Source organism: Natator depressus, chromosome 22 (assembly GCF_965152275.1).
Source record: "Natator depressus isolate rNatDep1 chromosome 22, rNatDep2.hap1, whole genome shotgun sequence".
NCBI classification, from domain to species: domain Eukaryota; kingdom Metazoa; phylum Chordata; order Testudines; family Cheloniidae; genus Natator; species Natator depressus.
In genome coordinates, this window is record NC_134255.1 from 14,295,661 (window position 1) to 14,315,555 (window position 19,895).

Consider the following 19,895-nt stretch of genomic DNA (forward strand, 5'->3'; position numbering starts at 1 on the left):
TGAACTTTATTATTTTTTGAGAGCAGAATTAAAGGCAGGTATATAATATTTTAAATTAATCTGCACAGCCTTTATAAGAGGCATGATTTGGCTAGACATAATAGTAACACACAGTGTTAAGGGACCACACAACATGAAATCCAGGCTTCTCACAGGAAAGTGAATGAAGGGTGCTCTTGATGAAGGTCTGAAAACAGCATACAATGATCTACCTAAGAGTTATGTGCAAACATTGCTGTATCTTCTTTCTAAACTGCATCTGCATCTCTGCCACCTGCTGGCGAGTAAGAGCCTTGTCACAGGACTGGAAGGTTAGTCTGTAGCAGAGGCTGGTTTGTCCAGTCTGTGGATGCTGAAAGCTGTCAAGGAGCTGGATGGACATGACAGTTTCCTGCGACACACACCTGGCAATGGTGTGAAATGCAATTTCATCAAACTGTTCCCACTCAGGAACCCAGAAGCTGACATCATGCACATAGGAAGGTGGATGGAGTGAAAAGCTCTTGAAGGGTCCTAACTCTCCTCCAATAAACTGATTCAGGAAACGCTCATCTAAGGTCCACAACATTCGCCAGTCAGAAATTCCACAAATTTGCATGGCTAGCAGGTCAAGATTCACGGATGCAAACACAATGCTCAGTTCACTGTTTACTGTCCCACAGGGAGCTGCTGCTATGTCTCCTATGCAAGAGCCATTGGCTTTGGAGTCTGAAGTGTCAGTTTTCACACAGATGAAATATTGAGTTTTATCAAGCTGAGGCTCAGGCACGACTGAATCATTTAGCTCAATTGTTTTAGAGCTTTTTGCTTCCTGTACCGTGGAGTTCAATGTAAAACATGAAAGAGGTGGGAATAGAGAACTTACAGTGTTTTTAATATTATCCATAAGCATCTGGATACAGCTGCCCTCTGTACCCTTATCAACTGCACATATAAAAAGAGTCTCATGAAAAACAGGCAGAGTGTGAGGAGAGATCAGACACTTCCTAAAGACAGGCCCAGTGAGAACATGCAGAGTCCCAGGGAGAAAGCTCAGCCTTCGTACCACATCCTGAACATAAACCAGATGGGAAGATCTAAGACGATAATGTTCTGAGAGCTGGTCTCCCTCCTGAGCCTTCATCCTGTCATATTGATCTATGTCCCTGCAGAAATGAAGGCCAGGAAATAAGACACTTCTTGCTGTTCCCTTACCTGGAGGTTCAGAACTTGAATTTTGCTCTGTGTTGGGAATGATCCAAAAAGCGTTCGACTGAGAAACAGCACTTAGGTGGCCTTGGTGCAGCAGAGAAAGGGAATGGTCAACCCTTTGTAATGGGAAGGTTTGGCTGAGTTGAGCGATGAGCTTTTCATTAATAGTTCTTACAGGATGATCTGAATTGGTATCTAGGAAACCCCTATTAAAAACAAAACAACAGATTATAAAAATCACTGCACTTAGACTTGTAAAAACATTTTCCTCGGTTTATAATTTAAGACAAGTATGATGAATGACTTCTCCAAGTGATCCTTAATGTTAAGCTTGCTTTCAATAGCCACCTGGACAAGGAAAATCTTTAGTCATGGTGTCATAGTTATTACCAAGACATCTGCAGGACATAAGGGTTTGTGTTAAGAGTTGCAATTGAGGATTTGTTGCACTTCGGCTGGTGGAAGGGGGAGGACTTTCCTCACAAGTATCAGCTGACTTCCATTCACTATTAGCATTACAAGCTTATTTAAGGAGGCCAATCAACGTATGTTAGCTCTGGATCTTTTCCAGAATATGAACCAGTTTAGAGACAGATTAAAAACTTGGTTATAGTTTTTAATCCTAACTAGCCTTAGCAATATTAGCACAGACTAAGCCACCTACAGGGCTGCTCCCAAATCATTGCACAATGTGTAATTAAAACTTCACTCTTCTACTCCTGTAGCTAGGAACAGTCTAACATCTTTGGCTAGCAAGTTATCCCCTCTCTTCTGAAGCCTTATGCTAAGTGGACCATAAATATGAAACCAACATGTGAAAAACATTAAATGACCAAATTAGCTCTTTTTCCCTCTGAGAGGAAATGGAATTTGGAACATTTAATAATTACCTGTCTCGGAGATGCAAACTGATCATTCATGCAAGATTGTGGATTAAGTTAGCAGTGGACTGAGCCATTGTCTGGCTTTGTTTAGTATCAGCCTGGTGAATAAATCTACAATCAAACCAGATATTGGACTTGAACACTTACCTGTTCATTTTATCCACAAATATTTCTGGAACTTGGAAGGAAACCCACTTGCCCTCCAGTTCAGTCTGGCAGATCATAGGCCTGGGATGTGGAAATGGCAAGCTCCGAGTGAAGATGTGGTTTAATGCACCTTCTACAGAGAAGGATTTATCCTGACTCCTGGCAACACACACACAAATGCACCATCTGGTAAAGTAACTGATATTTCTGACTAATATTAAACACACAAAAGCAAGTAAGTGACATTGAATAACTAGTAAACTGATAAGACTGAGCCAGTATCATGTTGTCTACATTGCAGAAGGTCTAGGTGCAACCTTTGTCTAAGCAAATAGACCAATCATAGAATGCAGACTCTTTCCATCCCCTTAATATTATTGGTTTCACTTGGAAACAGAAATGCTAATCCTGAGATTTAAGATATCATTTTTTCTGTAAGATACTCTCTCAAAAGGCAAGAATGTCAGTGTTTCTTACCCATCCTACGAAGAGATGGAAAAGTAGTACACTGTACTTTTACAGAATGAAAAAAAATTAGAGGGGCTTTCCTCTTCACAAGATAATGCTCTGGACCATGGTGTTGGGCACTATGGAAATACCTAAGAGCAGCATGAATATCAAGGACTTCCTTTTGCAGCATCTATAGGTTACCTGTAGCCAGTGCACTTATATCCATGAACATCCTCTGAGTTGAAGGGATGAACATCACTCAAGATAAATCCTGCTCCCGCTGCCATAGCCACGACTTGCCAGCTGTTGTGCCACTCTCTCATTGGCTGGTCAGCGGGCGTCCCTCCCTGACCTTTGCAAAGAGCCACATGGACCTCTCCCTTCTCTGTGAGCACGTCTGCGCAGCTAGAACAAGAACCAGCTGGTAATACTTTTGAAGGACATTTAGAAACAGAACAGGGACAGTAAAGTACATGGGGGGAAAGGGCCCTTTCTAAACAATGGATTTTAAACAGTCCTGGAAAATTGCTGTGAATTTAAGGCACTGGTTTCAGGAACCAGAATGCAGCTTCTAGAAAGTGGTTCAGCAGGCCACATGGTAGGAGATAAGTCTGTGCTACTTAATTTCACTTTACTCACCTACAGAAAAATTTCGCAAGAAGCTCTCTATTCTTTGTTACCCCAGCTTTCCTCCCACAGTGAGGGAAATTGAAATAAATGCAATCAAAATTTTTCTTTGCTGGCAAAAAATAGTCCTTCAGTTTGGTACAGTCCACACAAAAGCAAACTTCAACCCCTGCAACAGTAAAGAAAAGCATGAGAGCAGGGGACTTAAAATGACAGAATCTTCATGGAAAAGACAAGAATATATATATAAGTAACGAGGTAGAAAGGGAGAGAGCGGGGTTGGGTTATTTTAATGGAGCTTTCAATCTGCCAAACAGCTTCTACTGTTGGTCATAAAGGTGGCAAGTGAAAAGGAAAAGCAAGTTCTTTTTTCAAAATCATAGACATTAAGAAAAGTCCTATATAGTCCCATTTAGTTCATCTCATGGAGGCCAATTCAGGATTGTTCCCCCATCATATTTTCTAGTGCTTTGCCCAATCCAGTTTTAAATATCACATGGCATTTTCTTTCTTCTTCCCTTACCCCCACTGCAGGTGATGTCAAGAAGTTAAGCCCTCTTCTACCGCTGCTGCTAGGGCTTTTTTGTTGTTTTCTTTAGTCTGATTCTGATTAGATTTGAAGGTACGAGTATTTGGAGGGTTCTTCACTCCTCTGAGGGAATTTCTCCAGAATCCCCCTCATTTCTTCTGGGGAAACGTTCTCTGGTCTGAAATTGATATTTGGAGGAATATTTCAAGTGCCTTAATTGTTCCTACAAAACCATCTCCTGTTTTAGTAACTTTGTTCTTTCCCCAGAGGCCCTTTATCATTGTTATGATCGATAATATTGTTCAGTGCAAGGATCTTGTTTCAATAGTTGCTAAAATGTATTTCCTGTGGAACGATTCCACAGCCTGATAAATTTCACTGTCTGGAAGAATTTCACTGTATTTCTTCTTTTCATAATTTTATCCACTCCCTCACTTACTCACCCAGACAGCTGTGGGGAATACTTAGCATTCAGCACAGTATGGCAAAGTGATTTCCTTTGGGGATTTCTTTACCTTTCCCTCTCAGATGCTGTATGTTATTTTTAGCAAGTGCCTGTCTGGAAACTCTCTCTTCACTCTCATAGCAAGTGGCAGTGATATGAGTCTCATGATCGCTGGTATCACACAAGGAGGCAGAGAAGGAGAAGTTTCCTTCCCCGACCAGAAGGAGTCGGCGGGTGGGTCTCATGGTATCAAAATCCTAAGAAGTAGGAAGACAGATCAGGGCTGTCACAGTTCCAGCCTCCAACAAGAAGCCTGGTAGCCCGACGCATTACAAGGGGCTGCCAAAGTGCGGGGGTTGAGGCTGAGCTTTTGGACCTACGTGAACGGTTCACTTGCCTCCCACTTTGGGGGAAAGGGCCTCCCCATTTCATCCCCACCCTCCCCCGTAGAAAACAAACCTTAGACCTCTCCCCATCAAAAAAAAGGCCCCATCTGCACCATAGCCCACCCCACCGCAGCACCCGCCTGCCCCCCGTTGGGAGGGGAGATCCCATCGCAGCCCCCCCGCAGGGAGAGGGGACACCCCCTCGGCCTGCCCGGGGAGGGGAGACATCCCCACGGCCTACCAGAGCCCAGGGCTCCAAGAGAGGGGGTGGGGCGGGCACCCTACATTGGAGACCCCCAACGAGCCCGAACCTCCCCCAGGGACCCGTCCCGGGGCCTCTCAAAGGCCCCTCATCCTACTGCCCCCGCCGCCATTGGACGCCCCACTCACCTATGCAGAGACCGTCACTCCCCTGGCCCGTCACTTCCGCGTGGTGATTTGCCTCACTTCCGGCGCGCGGCGCGTGACGTCAGACGCGTTTCCCGGCTTCCATGGGAACAGGCTCGGCTCCGCCTCTCCAAGCGGCGCTCGGTTGTCGCGGCGGGACCCGCTGGCGAGTCCGCGCCCCAGAGCGGCGCCTCCTCTTCCCCGGCGGCGCGCGGGGACGCGTAACGTCCCCGCCGGTGACTTCATCGCCCCAGGGCCCGGCCACGGAGCTAGGGGGCGCGGTCTGTGATTCATGGGCGGGTCAGGGTGAGCTAAGAGGCGGGGCCTGTCGTGCGCGTGGGCGGGGCTAAATCGGTGGGCGGGGCCTGCCGCCCGAGGTCCTCGGGCTGGGCACGGCGGGGGCCGAGCTCCGTGGCGGAGGCCTCCGTCATGCAAGGGGGAGCCGGGCAGAGGCGTGGGAGGGGCTTGCTTGGGTGCAATGGGCTGGCTGGGGCCTCGTAGAGGGCGGTGACCAAGGAGCTAATGCTGGCAGCATGGGAGCCGTGTGCTCAGGTCTCTGCCTGCAGCGCCGCTGACCTTGCCTGGCAGGAGCTCCGTGCCCGGAGAGCAGTCCTCCCCGCATGGGCAGAGCTCACCTCGCAGGTCACAGTCACTCAGGCGCTTGCGGCTACTGAAAGCGTTTTCTTTTCTCCACTGCCCAGCTTCTGGTTTGTTTTAGTCTTTGTTCATTTGTTTTCTGTAGAAAACAAACAGGTTTCAGAGTCGCAGCCGTGTTAGTCTGTATCCGCAAAAAGAAAAGGAGGCCTTCTGGCACCTTAGAGACTCACCAGTTTATTTGAGCATCAGCAAAACAAACAGGGAAATTCAGAACAAAACTCTCCATTGAAGTAGTATTGTTAACGTTACATCTCTAAACAAACCGAACTGTACTACTGTTCCCTTCCAGCTGTAATGCTAATTCGGCTATGTCGCCCATGGGGAATAGTTCCTGGCCCCATTTCCCAGATTCATTATGTAGCTCTGTGTGTTACTGTTTGTGCCGTTAAGTGTATCCCATAAAACACGCCAATTTATGATTTGCATTTCCAGAATTTTCAGCATTTCAAGTTGTAACCTGAACATTACACTAAGATGTGTTTTGGATTTGATTAAACAATAGTCCTTAGCCCTGAGATAGCATATTTCAGCCTCAAACCACTGTATAGACACTAACTTTTCAATGTAATAATCATTCTGTAATAGAGATGTCACATGCCTGTTTGGCCTTAGGTAAATAGAGTTTTTCTTCATATAGGGCTTAATCCAATGCCTCCTGAAATCAGTGGAAGTCTTTTAACTGATTTCAGTGTGCTTTGGATCAGGTCCATGCTGAGGGGGAGTTAGTTATCTAATTCAAGTGATACATTTTTGAGGCTAATCACCATACATGAGGCTTTGTAATGAATACTGGGTAGTATTCTGGCACTTGGAGGTAGCTACTGAGCTAAGCAATATAGCTGATCTGGCTGCTGATCTTGCTGCCCACGTGGGTAGCTTTTATGCACATGTTTAATTTTAAGTCATTGCTAAGTGTCCAGATGCGTTGCTCTGGCAACATCTGCTCACAAAAGTTTTCAGTAAACAAAAAGTGTTACAAGTGTCTCACTTCACAGATTCACAGTAGCTGGTGACATCAGCACTAGTTGATGATAAGGACATGAGCTCATAAACGTGATCAAATCAGTTTTTCTGGCTGCCTGCCACAGCTCCTGGTCCCTGCTCCTCCTCCATTGGTACAGCCTGTGGATGTTTAACATCAGCTACACCAGCCCAGCAAAGTTGCTGCACTCATGTCCACACCAGTGTTCTGAGGTTCCTGTGTGGAACTTTTGTCTGAGACCCTTGGATGAACTGCATAGCTAAGAACAGGACGCAGGGTTTGTGATTCCAGAACAGTTGTGTGCCATGGAGCAGAGTCTTATGTCACTGGGCCCATCAGAGTCCACAGAGTCTGAGGTATTTTTTGTACAGGGCTAGTATCCATGTCTCCCTTGGCTCCTGATCCTTTATAGTGTTCTTCGGAAAACATTAAACTACTTGATTCTGTTCATAGACTTTTGTAGATTCATTTCCTTTTTCCATTCACCATCAACACATTCTTCAAATTCCTTTTCAAAACTTTCTTCTTCCAAGAACCTCAAATACTAACCCATCTCTGAAAAGTGCAGCCTCCAATCGGGGCGGGGAGAATCTTTAAGCACCCAGATGAAGATCACTGCAGAATCAGGGCCAAGGTTAGCACCACCCTTTGGGCCTCCTGTTGTGTTCATGAGCTGTCCAGCTATTGGACTGTGTCTTCCTTTGTATCTTGTGTGGAGCTGAGTCCATTGTCAACACCTTACAAATAAATTGTAATAATAATGTTTTATTTTCTATTTCCAAAACCTCTTTTCTCTACAAAAGGGCCCAAACCAGAACTCCAGATCCAAACATTGGGATGTTTGAAATCTTCAGCCATGTCCCAAGATTCTTGCTCAGAACAATGTGTGTGTTTTGCAGTTCTGAGGAACTTACTAATTTTAAAGACTAGAATTTTCCAGTGTTGGAATTCAGCTGCCTGAATTAGGATCCACTCTCAATCCGCACTCTGATTCAATATCATAATGAAAATCTGGAGACCTCTTCCTGAACTGTAGGGGCAGAGCCCCAGCAGGTTCCAGCAGACTGTACCTATACTCATAACTATAATGATAATTCCATCCGGGGGGAGGAGAGTCTAGCCATATATGATAGTACTTAAAGCTTTCTGTGTGGATTACACAGTATAATAAGAATTGATTTTATGACAGCAACACAGTTACTGTCTGCCATTCTGTTTTGTATACCCTTCCAGCTACTATTCATAAGAACATAAGAACGGCCATACTAGGTCAGACCAAAGGTCCATCCAGTCCAGTGTCCTGACTTCTGACAGTGGCCAATGCCAGGTCCCCCAGAGGGAATGAACAGAACAGGTAATCATCAAGTGATCCATCCCCCGTCGCTTATTCCCAGCTTCTGGCAAACAGAGGCTAGGGATACCATCCCTGCCCATCCTGGCTAATAGCCATTGATGGACCTATCCTCCATGAATTTATCTAGTCCTTTTTTGAAGCCTGCTATAATTTTGGCCTTCACAACATCCTCTGGCAAGGAGTTCCACAAGTTGACTGTGCTTTGTGTGAAGAAATACTTCCTTTTGTTTGTTTTAAACCTGCTGCCTATTTCATTTGGTGGCCCCTAGTTCTTGTGTTATGAGAAGGAGTAAATAACACTTCCTTATTTACTTTCTCCACACCAGTCTTGACTGTATAGACCTCTATCATTTCCCCCCTTAGTTGTCTCTTTTCCAAGTTGAAAAGTCCCAGTCTTATTAATCGCTTCTTATACGGCAGCCATTCCATACCTCTAATCATTTTTGCTGCCCTTTTCTGAACTTTTTCCAATTCCAACATATCTTTTTTGAGATGGGGTGACCACATCTGCACGCAGTATTCAAGATGTGGTCATACCATGGATTTATATACAGGCAAAATGATATTTTCTGTCTTATTATGTATCCCTTTCTTAATGATTCCCAACATTCTGTTCGCTTTTTTGACTACCACTGCACATTGAGTGGATGTTTTCAGAGAACTATCCACAATGACTCCAAGATCTCTTTCTTGAGTGGTAACAGCTAATTTAGACCCCATCGTTTTATATGTATAGTTGGGATTATGTTTTCCAATGTGCATTTCTTTGCATTTATCAACATTGAATTTCATCTGCCATCTTGGTGCCCAGTCACCCAGTTTTGAGAGATCCTTTTGTAGGTCTTTGCAGTCTGCCTGGGACTTAACTATCTTGAGTAGTTTTGTATCATCTGCAAATTTTGCCACCTCACTGTTTACCCCCTTTTCCAGATCATTTATGAATATGTTAAATAGGATTGGGCCCAGTACAGACCCCTGGGGGACACCACTATTTACCTCTCTCCATTCTGAAAACTGACCATTTATTCCTACCCTTGTTTCCTATCTTTTAACCAGCTACCAATCCATGAGAGAACCTTCTCTCTTATCCCATGACTGCTTGCTTTGCTTAAAAAGCCTTTGGTGAAGGACCTTGTCAAAGGCTTTCTGAAAATCTAAATACATTATATCCACTGGATCCCCCTTAACCACATGCTTGTTGACCCCCTCAAAGAATTCTAGAAGATTGGTGAGGCATGATTTCCCTTTACAAAAACCATGTTGACTATTTGCCAACAAATTATGTTCATCTATGTGTCTGACAACTTTGTTCTTTACTATAGTTTCAACCAGATTGCCCGGTACTGAAGTCAGGCTTACCGGCCTTTAATTGCGAGGGTCACCTCTGGAGCCCTTTTTAAAAATTGGCTTCACATTAGCTATCCTCCTGTCATTATCTATCCTTCCAGTCAGTGGATGGAAACTCTGTTAAGTATCACTCGAATAATAACCCTAAAAGACTTCAAATAGGAAAAGGTCTGAACAGATGACGTGGAGTTTGCAATTCACAAATTCTAATCCCAGCTCAGACAGCTCGCTGTGGCCTTGGGGAAAATGAGGATAATATTATTCTGAAGAGTCTAGTATAGTTTGTGACGGTTGATGAAGCTGAAAAGAACTAAGTGTTATTATCTAAGTAAGGAAAGATAAATTACAAACACATGCACACACACAAATTCAAACTAAAGTTTTTGCATTGATAAAAATAAATGCTGCTCTGCTAAGTGAAGGGTTGGGAGCTGCATGCCCAGCTGCTGGGAGGGTGAGGAACATATTTCAAGAGTGCTGTTTGTTGACATCCCCAATATGTTTTTGGGTTTCTGTTCCTAGGTCATGTCCCTATCTTGTTTCTATAACCCTCACCATGGCTCCTTGATACATGCCACCGGCCATGCAGAAGTGTGGACGGACTGGAACAGCACCTCCAAGTTTAGCCAGTATGGTTGGAGATGCACCACCAATGAGGATGCCTACTCCAAGAAAACCCTTATGGGGAATTGGAACCAGGAGCGGTATGATATCCGGAAAATCGCACAGCCAAAACCGCTTCCTTCCCAGGTACAAACTTTCTGTTCCTCCTGTCCTTTTGATTGACCTCTAAAAGTGAAATAGCAGATACCGTCAAAAGCCCCAGCCCTACAGCCTCTTTCATTCACTGTTTGCCCCACCCTGACCCCATTAGCAGGGGCAAGAACTTGAGAAATTTCCTTTTGCTCTCCAACACCCAACCTCTGATCCATCACTAAAAAGGCCCAGTCTCACTCAGCTTTGGCCATTCTCAGCTCCACTCACTTTACTTTCACTTGGTTCCTGGTGTTCTTTCCTTTGATGTTAATGTCCTGCCCCTAGCTAGTGACTCAAGGGCAGAATCCATAAGCCACAAGTTACTGTGCAAATTCTGCCCTTCAGTTACTCCCCGGCAAAGCCATTGAAGTCAGTTTGTGCCATGGTCTGAGCCACTCATAACTCAGCAGTGTTTCACAGGCCAGAGCTGTTTCTGCTTTGGACTCATGGTTCTTCCCCTCACCATATCACTGGGCTCCTTGGCATTAATGATATCAGGTTCCATGTGACAAAACTACAGGCACGTCCATTCTGCAGTGGCCTTTAGCTTACCCAGAGTGTAAAGAGGGATTATGATTTCAGATGCTTTGGCGAGCGGGCTATTCCTTTAACAGATATGCCGTATTTTTTTTATTAGATGTTTGTTTACTTATATTTTGCTGCACTAAACATGGGCTTTTCCTTTCAGTATGCTCACTACTTTGAATCAATTTATTCGTCAGATTACAACAAGGAAAGGCATCACGGCTCAAGAAGTAGGTGCATGGAACTGAAGTGTAGTCACTTTGATCTGTGTGGTAGCTAAAAAGAAGTTTTTAAATGACAATCATATGATAGGAGAAGAAAAAAGAGTTCCAGCGTGTCCGTTCCCTACTGAGTCATGCCCCTAGATCTAAATGGTAGCTCTTATTTCCAGTCCCACAGGATCTGTGGTGTTTGTATCTCGGGTGTTCTCTTTATATTCTTCAGACTGAGAGGCTAAAGTTCCTCATCAAAATTACATGTGAGGCTCTTGATCCAAAATCCCTATTTGTTGCTCCTGACCCTTTGCCTCGTCAGTTTTAGACCCTTACAAACGTCTACTTTGCAGAAAACAGCTCATCCCTCTATCTATTCAGTCTCATTTTCCGGCTGTGTTTGACGGCTGTGAAGACATTTCACTCCAGCTAGGGACATTTTGCTAATCTCTCACCTTACACGTGACATTGTAGAAGGGACATGAGGAATATTCATATGGGTATAACATTTTAAAGCAGAACATGCTTACAGTATCGTCAGATTAAAGCATAATGGATAAAAAGACTGACATTGTGGACCAAATTCTCTCTGGAGAGAGAGATGGGATGGGAACAGAATTTACAAGAACAGATCAAAATACTACTCCATCTAGTCTGGAATCCCTGACTCCTATCTGTGTCAGAGCACATCTGGCCTTTCCATTCCAGTACCCAACCTCCTGCCCCACCAAACCAGACCATAGCTCTGTCTAGTCTTGTATCCCATCTTTGTCCATGGCCAATACCTGATTCTTCAGAGCAAGATGTAAAAGCTCCATAATCTGCACCTTTAAATCTGGCAATGTTTCCAGAACTGTTGAGTGGATTGTTTGGCTTTCCAGACCTAGGATGGGATAGCACTTAGGTGCTTTCGAAATCCTATGCTACGGGACCCTAGCACCTTATGCAGGATCTTTTCAATGTGTTCTTTGTCCAGGAATTATGATAAAACCCTGGACAATGCCAACTGGCTGAGAGTGCATAGTATCCTTCAACCTGTGTTCAGCTTCCCTATAGGCTGGTAGAAGTTGGGTCTGCCCCTGGATTTGTTCTTCCTGTTGTCTCATTTCCTGACAATAGCCTTCTCGTTGCTTTGTCTTTAACTCATCACTTTTCTCCTTTCTGCTCTCAGGATTTAAACAAGAACCTCATTGGTTTCCTGGACACCAGCCTGAGCTGGAACCCCCTCCAGTTAAACCGACTGCACGGTCCTGCTACATGATAGATTACGGACCTCCTCAAGTCAGAACTCCCCTCATTTGTGAAATTCGGGGAAAAGAACAGGAGGGGGCACAGCAGGAGCAATAGGAGCAGAGAGAGGCGGTTAACCTGAGATCAGCCCAGTGGTTAGAATGACTCCAACCTGTTTGCTGCTAAGGGACCATCCTTCAAGTCGTGAAACATTTCTGATATTAAAACACAGGGCATCAGAGTGACAAGTAAATGCTTTCTGAGGCTTATGCCCTATTGTTTGTCGCTCCATATGTTATTTCTGCCTTCTGACATTTTAATTTTTACTTTGCACAGAGGACTCTGACATTTCCTTTTGCTGAGAGTGTGGCTTCCCTTGGCATGATACCAAGACAAATAGACCCGAGAGTGTTTTAAAGATGTAACCGAATTTCATCAGCAAGTGGCTGTTTATAAGTGTGACCAGTTAGTTTTCCACAAAATCTGATTAATTTAATTTTATTTCTGTCACTTTAAGGCCCTAGGGAATGGCATATTTGGCTTCAAAATCTGTCACTTCTGAAATGTTTCATGTGTCTAGTGAGGTGAAGATAATGAACTATCTGAGAAAATGAAGTTTAGGGTCCAAGAGAAATGTCACCACTCGTACATCACGGGACAGATCTGCACATGGCAATTCTCTCTACTCCCTTCTGTGCTAGAGTTACAGACTAAACTGGATCAATGCTATCATTGCTTTCCCTTTGTCAGCATCCCTCAGGGTTGAGCTGCTGGTGACAATTGATGGCAAACTCTGTAGCATTTTATATCACTCTACAATCAGCTGAACATTTTATACGTCAACTGCTATTTATTGTTTGAAGGGCACTGGCTGCATAGTTTCAGAGTGATGTGATTTGTACCATGAGAGCAGGACATTTTTCTCTGCTGTTGCTGTAACTGTGTATACAACAGCTTTGCAGCTGTAACCTGTGTCTGCTCTGAATTAGTTGCAGCCTTTGGACATTTCCTCACGACGTGGGCCATTCTAGAGATTTCCGATGAAATTTTCCTCCCTTAAGTGTCATCTAATGCCCATAACTAGGGTGGTTTAGGCTGTCCTGGAGTTTTTGAACCAATTAAATTCATTTCCCCCAGAGCAACTTTTCTGATGCTTGTAAGACACAGTCAGCAGGAATCTGGGATTTGTAGAGGTCTGATCCAGACAGAAATATTGAGGAAAAATGGATCATGCAACCAGGTGATTGCAAAAAATGTCTTCATATAAAGTGAAACCAGCATCGCAAAGTGTTCCTTAGTGCCTCAGGCTGGGGGAGACTTTGGTTTCATGAAGCCTGATGTCCTCTGAGCCTCTAAATGTTCCACCAGCTCCTTGAGCCCCCCATTCCTCCATCATCAGCCTGCAAGAAAGGGGCAGTGCGGGGAGGGTTCAAACTAAACTTCTGCCCTCTCTGAAACTTGCAGCTTGCAGAGTCCTCTGGAGGCAACTCTCTTCTCAGCTTCCCACTACCTATGTGCCTCCGAGAGGGAGAGAATGGGAGCATGGGGCCAATGTCAGAGGTTCAATCATCACCCTCCTAGCCTGTGGCCAACACAAACTAGAGAAGCTACTGAGGAGCCCAGAGAAAGGCTTTGCTTTTTGCTGCTGGTTCCTGATCTCCATGCTCAGTAGGAGGATTCACTTTAGTCCCAGTAAGCACAGCAATCCCTTGGGCCTGGCCTAGAGCAGGGAGATGATGCTGTTGTGTATCATGCAGTTCTGTGTCCTGTTCCCCCCATCAATACCACTGGCCCGTTCATATTTGTGAGCATCTAATACAGCATGTTGCCATTTCCAGCTCTCCAGGTTCAAATCCTGCAGTCCTTATTCAGTCAAAACTCCCACTCAAGTCAAGGGTGTAGCAAAAACCAAGGAGGGGCTGAGCAAACATCAAATAAAATCTTCAGGGTTTGGCACCAGAGGTATATGAAGACATTTTAGAGCTGGCTTGGCTATGGGGGACACTGTGGGCTATGGGGGAGTCTGTCTAAATCAGGCTATGTATGCTGCTTCCTACAGACTGGACACCAATAGTGTCTTAGATTGTAAGCTGTTTGGGGCAGGGACCATCTTTTTGGTTCTGTGTTCGTACAACACCTAGTACAGTGGGTTTCTAGTGCATGACTGGGGCTTGTAGACATTATCACAGTACAAATAATAAGTAATTGCATGCATATATCCCAGAGGCACAGTCTTATAGTAGCAGTGACACCACATCCGAGACCCTAACATTCAAAGACAAAACCACAAGATGCTTATTTATGTTTTATTTGTTAGCAAATGAGCTTGTTCTCTTTCCTTAGCATAAATAAATAAGTATGGCCAGTCAATACAGCATACGCTGCTTGCATCCAATGGAAAGGTTTTCCTGGATGGAAAAGTTGGTTCCATACAGCTTCCTACTTCCTCTGGGCCCCTGCAATGGCAGATTTCTCCTCGCGGGTGATGGGAATGGTGCGCTCGGGAACATCGGTTTGTTTCCTTGGTCCATTCACTGTCAGGACTCCATCCGAAGACAGGGATGAGGTGATGGACAGAGGATCCACATCCGCTGGGATCCTGTATTTCCTGTTGAACTCCCTGGCAATGAAGCCATGCTCATCCTTATTGAAAGGGAAGGAAAAGAACAGCCCTGGTTTGATGTGCCAGCTCAATTCCAACTAACAACATTCCCCCTGAGCTGAGGTCAAGTTTGGGAAGCGCCCGCCCAAAAGGAAAGTGTTTCAGAAAGTTTGGAGCATCACTGTCTGGAGAGACCTTGGCAAAGTGGCAGGGCTAAACTGAATTCAGATACTGCGCTGTGCTATCCAGGCTTAAGCTGGTAGCAGGCTTGAGAACCCTACAAACTTCATTTCATGGTGGGGCTTTTGCTTCCTAACTCAGTTCATCAGATTGCCCTTATTCGTCGGAGTTCTACTGTTGTCCCCTAAAACATTCCAGGCAGAGAAATGGCCAGTACCACCCCCCAGCCATTCCCCAGGGTCTCAGTGTACATTACAATGCACAGATTCCTAATCGTCTGATCTCCAGTACAGCACTCTATTGCTCCTTTGCTCCTAGGAAGTTTTGACTTCACCCTCCTCCGAGCTGTCACATAGGTATTAAGGGCCAAACTTCAGCAGGAGCTGCACTCAGGTAACCAAGAGCAAAATTCAACCCTTTGAGTTGCATGTACAAGCTGCTGTTATGGGTCTTTGCCAGAGTAACATATCATGAAGATTAACAATATAGGTAGTGTCTGATACATCATTTGGTTTAATTATTAAAATTCTTTTCATTGTTAACTGACTCAATGTTAATTAGTTCAATAATCTCCAAACTCGGGCTTTCCCATCCCTGTACTCCTGGCCCCTTCCCAACAAGAGAGAGGTTCAGAAATGTTCATTTTATGAATGGTTTTCCACAGCAATAATCTCTGCCCCGCTACTGCCCAGGCTGTGATAGGTCAGGGGGATGTATTCGGGACATAGGCATCTTTGTTAGAATGAAATGATTAATGAAAGTGAACAGAAATTATTTCAGAGTAGCAGGCAACAAGGTGGTTTTGCCATCTTGTTAGATCCTTGCTTAACAGGTGCAGGGGCAGTTCAGACTTTACCACAGAGCAGATATACCTGGCGCTCCTCGTGTTTCCCATGGACCTCGATCACATCCCCCAACACCTTGACTTTTAGGTCCTCAGGAGAGAAATGCTTCACGTCGACATTTACGGAAAACTTGTCCTTCTCCAGTCGCATCTGCAAACCAAGGGGCTGGTTAGAGAAGAGTAGCTCCAGTGCTAGCTGTGGGTGTCACCCGGCATCAGGCAGGTCAACGGAAAAGCGCCTATGAATTTTAATGATGTAGAACCAAGCCCTAGAGTGGGAGGCCAACATGCCCTGCCCCTCAAGGGCTGACTAAGGCAGGAACAGTCTGTCTAACTTGCCCCTTTGTTTCAGTCTTGGATCCCAGTCATGCTGGGTTGTCTCTGTCTACCTAGGTTTTTTTATTGCTGCCCATCACTGTATTATCTGAGTGCCTTTGCCTTCTTGTCTTGACTAGCGGAGGATAAATACTTCCTTGTGGAGTGTTAAAGGGGCACACTGTAACTTGAACTTTTAGAAATTGATCAATAAATTGGCATATGACCAATTTTTATTATCTATTATTATTTGTTTGTAATTCTTTTACAGAATTATTTGGGGCTTTCTGCTCCCCTTATTGATATTTACAGGGGTCTTGTCAGCACTGGAGAAAACAACTGCATTTGACTCCACCTTGTGTGTAGTCAGGTCACATTTCCCCCGTATAGTCAGAGTCTTGACTAACCTAACTAATGTGTCATTGGCAAATTTTGCCACCTAAGCCCTCATCATTGATAAATACATTTATCAGTATTTGTCCTGGTATGAAATGCTGAGTCACCCCCTGCTAATCTTTTGCCTTCTTAATTTCCTTTACCAGGTATAGGAAGTGCTGCATTCTCTTGGATGCTCTAGGGTTGATGTCCCATTTCTGAAGTGTACCTGTTTGACTTGAATAACTTCTTGGACCATGCCATTTAGCCAAACTGTTTTCCTTCTTGCCTTCCTGCTTAATTCATTTTTCTTTTGCTGAGGGATGTACATGCCTTCTGAGACTGTTATGAGATGCTTAAATAGCCTCCATGCTGACTCTAAGCAGTTCAGTTTCCTCACTTTTGACTTGGGGTCTCTTTGCTTCCTCAATTGTTTGGGTTTCCCTTCCTAAAATTTAGTTTTTGAACAAGATTCCTCCATCTAGAGTGCTGAACCTAATTACACTGAGCTCTCTACACTTTGGTGCCAAGCAACACACAGAAGTTGGTTCAACAGGTAACTGGGTCTGAGCCACTAAGTCAAGAAAATGAAGAGAAAAAAGTATTTCCCCCTAATGTCTTTCAGTTAGAGTAATCCAAGATGTTATTTGTACCCCTGGGTCTGATGCAAAGTCCAATGAAGTAGGAAGATGACCTATGTCTTCAAGGGACTTTGGATGAGCCTTAAATAGGCACAAACTTTCCAGCCAGCAATGGGACTTTCAAGAGGGTAGTGTCCCTTTAAGACTCTGTTAGACACTAGTTCTTCAGACTGTCCCTGCATTTCTCTTCGCTCACAGCCTACTGCTGTCAATGCCCTTGAAAACTTCAGACACCCAGGGCCTGTTCTGCCACTCACAGCCATGTAACTTCAGCAGAGCGACTCCTGATTTACACTAGACTGAGAGAAGGTTCAAGCTTGTTGTTTACTAACTCTCCAGTGTGTTTCAACTAGGGCATTGCTATCAAAGCAGCTGTTTTTTTGCCTCCCACTCCTAACTGCAAGGCCTGGAGGGATGAATGGGCACTTGTCATGCAGCAATTCAGAGCTAGAGCTGAAGGACATTTACATAGGAATTGCTGCGTGGAGGCGGGAAGTTTGTGCGGGGGCCCCTGGCGATGTGAACTTGGGGCTCTGCCAGCTTCTGCAGTGATTGATCTGTGAAATTCCGTGGAAGGAGGGAGACTCCGACAAAGGCTTGAAGTCTGACAACTCAGGGAACTAGTGCTTAACAAATGACAGGGGGAACCATAGGGAAGATGGAATGGGGGAAAGAGCAGACTGGGATATTGAGGGTCAGGGAACAGGCAGTTTTGGGGGAAGAATTTCCCTGGCTCTTCTCTTACAAATTAACTACTGAGATTCTATGCATAGTTCTCCTCTGTGTTCTCCTGGAGGAATTCCAAGCCCTTCTCTGAGCTGAGAAGATCAGAGAGGAAGATGCCAAGTGCTGGTGGGAACTGAGGGTCTGGTGGTTCATTATTCTCCGCGGCTCCTTTGCATCAGCTGCGCTGCCGCAAAGGGGTTGTAACATAAGACAGGCAGATGCTGTCTCTACTACACAATACCCCTAGCAAAAGGAGCTGTTATGCCCAGGATCTGCCAGCTCTGTGCCACCCCTGCAGCAAACCCAAGTGCCTGGGGAGTTCTGGAGGTGAGAGGGTGTAAGTCAGCATGTTCTTACCTCCCAGGGATTCTGACCCTCCCCATATGGGGCTTTGAAGCAAGGCCACAACTTGGACTGCCCCAGCCTGCACGGGTGGCCTGAGTAAGGAAGGCACACACTGTCTCCCTTGATGTGTATCCATACAGGGATGAATCTGACCTCAGGTGCAGGAAGCAACTGGTCAGAGAGGGAAAATCAGCAGTAAATATGCCCACTGTGCTGCTGGAGCTAGCCAGATCCCATTCTCAATAGACTTTCCAGGAGTTTCTCCAGGTCCCAGTCAGACAACGGCAGGGATTGTGCCACCATCATTTGCAATTAAAGCAAAGCCAGTTCGTCCTGTTGGTTTGATTCCTCTGAGAACTTTCCCTCTAATTATTGGTCTGGGTAAGGTACCAGATGCCAAGTAAGAGGGCATTTGCCCCATGGGGATATGATGCCTGAACTAAATACAAATGGGGCAAACTTGTTTCTGAAGTCCCACTGGGATGTCTGCATTTATTACTATCCAAGTGGTGCTAGGTGCAATCAGCCATCCACTGACAGTGTTCTTGGAGCAGATTGGGCCAACAGTGACTTATTCTGGGGTGCTGGAGTCACACTGATCTCCCGAGAGGCTACGGAGAGTTGTTCTTTACTAAGGTTTTTCCTACAGCACCAGTTCCTGGATAAAGGCATCCTTCTCATTCAGGCTCATTAGAAACATGCGAGCCAAAGACGCAGTGGAGCAGGGAAGCATGGGAGGACTGTTTTCTAGCTCAGCCTTGAGATGGAGAGGAAGATGATCCTCCAGGAGCAGGCACATTATTTACAAGGTGGGGATAGGGGCATTTCCTTTTGCACCTTTCTTAAAATGCAGTTCTACTCTGCAAAGGGAGTCTGTGCAACTTGGCCCTTGTTATCCAACACATCTGCCCCATATGCATCCACATCTGACCGGATTGTCTTAGGAACAGTTTTTAGGACTGTACTGCTTTTAACACCTGTCAGCACACCTCTGGGAAAGGGAGCCAGAGAGTCTGTAACTATTTATTTCTAGTGCGGTAGCACGTAGCAGTCTCAGTCATGGACTAGGATCCTATTGTGCTAGGTTCTGTACAAACACAGGGTTCCTGCAGCATCACCGGAATTATTTAAGCTAAGTCTCAGTTGCAAGGCCCTCCATTACACAAGGCAGAGTTTGGCCCACAGAATCTTTATGACTGAGGATTATGCATGAGCCCAGCATGACTCTCAGATCTCAGACTTTGCTGGGCCAGCAGTTACAATGAACACATCTTTCCTTGTCTATAGAGCAATTTTTCTCCGTATATATCAAAAGATGAAGGACATGGAGCCAGCCCATCATGCCAGCTTGCAGTCACTTTGCAGAGCAGAACCCCAGTCTGCTTGTCCTTCTAGACTAGATTCTGCCGGAAACCTGCTCATGCTCAGTTCCCTGCAGATAGGTGTGATAATCTACTCTCTTCTGTTTAACTAATTAACCCTTTGTGCAGACAGAAGAGGCTCTGTGGCTTGGCCAATGTCATTCCCAGTCTGATTGTTCACAATTCAGGTGCTTCTCAAATGCCTGCCAACCCACAGATTGCCTAACCTGAGTGAGGAAAGTAAAATCATAGGCACTGCTGTACTGTATCGTGTCACTCAAACCTGAGAGTAGGGCACTAAACTCTCGGGGGAGAGGGATACAGGTTTGGAAGTGAGCTCAGCACTTGCACCCCCTGTGCTAGTGAAACTCAGGTGCTGCATTCAGGCTCGAGAAAG

At 45.1% G+C, this 19,895-nt stretch overlaps 4 protein-coding genes across 7 annotated transcripts in view; 2 read left to right on the forward strand and 2 right to left on the reverse strand.

Annotated features, from left to right (window-relative positions):
* On the reverse strand, window positions 1-5,144 carry FDXACB1 (ferredoxin-fold anticodon binding domain containing 1). 2 transcript variants are annotated; one of them, XM_074936917.1, is made up of 6 exons: window positions 5,050-5,144; window positions 4,344-4,530; window positions 3,312-3,468; window positions 2,874-3,077; window positions 2,223-2,381; window positions 1-1,397 (listed from the first exon to the last, which is right to left on the reverse strand). In XM_074936917.1, the coding sequence occupies exons 2-6, from the start codon at window positions 4,516-4,518 to the stop codon at window positions 209-211; spliced, it is 1,884 nt and encodes a 627-aa protein (XP_074793018.1). In that variant the 5' UTR covers window positions 4,519-4,530; window positions 5,050-5,144; the 3' UTR covers window positions 1-208. The 2 variants fall into 2 exon arrangements, with proteins under 2 accessions (XP_074793018.1, XP_074793020.1); XM_074936919.1 differs by lacking the exon at window positions 5,050-5,144 and having other exon boundaries at window positions 4,272-4,486.
* CFAP68 (cilia and flagella associated protein 68) lies at window positions 5,137-16,266 on the forward strand. 3 transcript variants are annotated; one of them, XM_074936923.1, is made up of 4 exons: window positions 5,137-5,352; window positions 9,909-10,136; window positions 10,831-10,897; window positions 12,051-16,266. In XM_074936923.1, exons 2-4 carry the CDS (start codon window positions 9,912-9,914, stop codon window positions 12,224-12,226), a joined length of 468 nt encoding a protein of 155 aa, XP_074793024.1. In that variant the 5' UTR covers window positions 5,137-5,352; window positions 9,909-9,911; the 3' UTR covers window positions 12,227-16,266. The 3 variants fall into 3 exon arrangements, with proteins under 3 accessions (XP_074793024.1, XP_074793026.1, XP_074793025.1); XM_074936925.1 differs by lacking the exon at window positions 5,137-5,352 and adding an exon at window positions 6,991-7,041; XM_074936924.1 differs by lacking the exon at window positions 5,137-5,352 and adding an exon at window positions 7,940-8,039.
* The window catches only part of HSPB2 (heat shock protein family B (small) member 2), an 18,019-nt gene continuing 8,124 nt past the window's right edge, over window positions 10,001-19,895 (forward strand). Inside the window, exon 1 of the mRNA XM_074936921.1 lies at window positions 10,001-10,136. The gene's annotated coding sequence lies outside the window, so the exon portion shown is untranslated. The remainder of the gene's footprint in view (window positions 10,137-19,895) is intronic.
* CRYAB (crystallin alpha B) overlaps window positions 14,423-19,895 on the reverse strand; it is a 6,780-nt gene continuing 1,307 nt past the window's right edge. The window contains exons 2-3 of the mRNA XM_074936922.1: window positions 15,764-15,886; window positions 14,423-14,752 (exon numbers count right to left, since the gene is read on the reverse strand). Of these exons, the coding sequence (XP_074793023.1) occupies window positions 14,549-14,752; window positions 15,764-15,886 (327 nt within the window). The 3' untranslated portion in view covers window positions 14,423-14,548. The remainder of the gene's footprint in view (window positions 14,753-15,763; window positions 15,887-19,895) is intronic.

What these genes read in the sequence shown, in the direction of transcription:
- CFAP68 (XM_074936925.1), top strand. Translation starts at nt 6,991, where the DNA reads ATGGAGCAGAGTCTTATGTCACTGGGCCCATCAGAGTCCACAGAGTCT. An exon ending in CAGAGTCCACAGAGTCTGAG is followed by an intron (nt 7,042 to 9,908) that starts GTATTTTTTGTA and finishes TTCTGTTCCTAG; the next exon opens with GTCATGTCCCTATCTTGTTT. An exon ending in AAGGCATCACGGCTCAAGAA is followed by an intron (nt 10,898 to 12,050) that starts GTAGGTGCATGG and finishes TTCTGCTCTCAG; the next exon opens with GATTTAAACAAGAACCTCAT.
- FDXACB1 (XM_074936917.1), bottom strand. Translation starts at nt 4,518, where the DNA reads ATGAGACCCACCCGCCGACTCCTTCTGGTCGGGGAAGGAAACTTCTCC. An exon ending in ACAGCATCTGAGAGGGAAAG is followed by an intron (nt 3,469 to 4,343) that starts GTAAAGAAATCC and finishes TTACTGTTGCAG; the next exon opens with GGGTTGAAGTTTGCTTTTGT. An exon ending in CTTGCGAAATTTTTCTGTAG is followed by an intron (nt 3,078 to 3,311) that starts GTGAGTAAAGTG and finishes TTCTTGTTCTAG; the next exon opens with CTGCGCAGACGTGCTCACAG.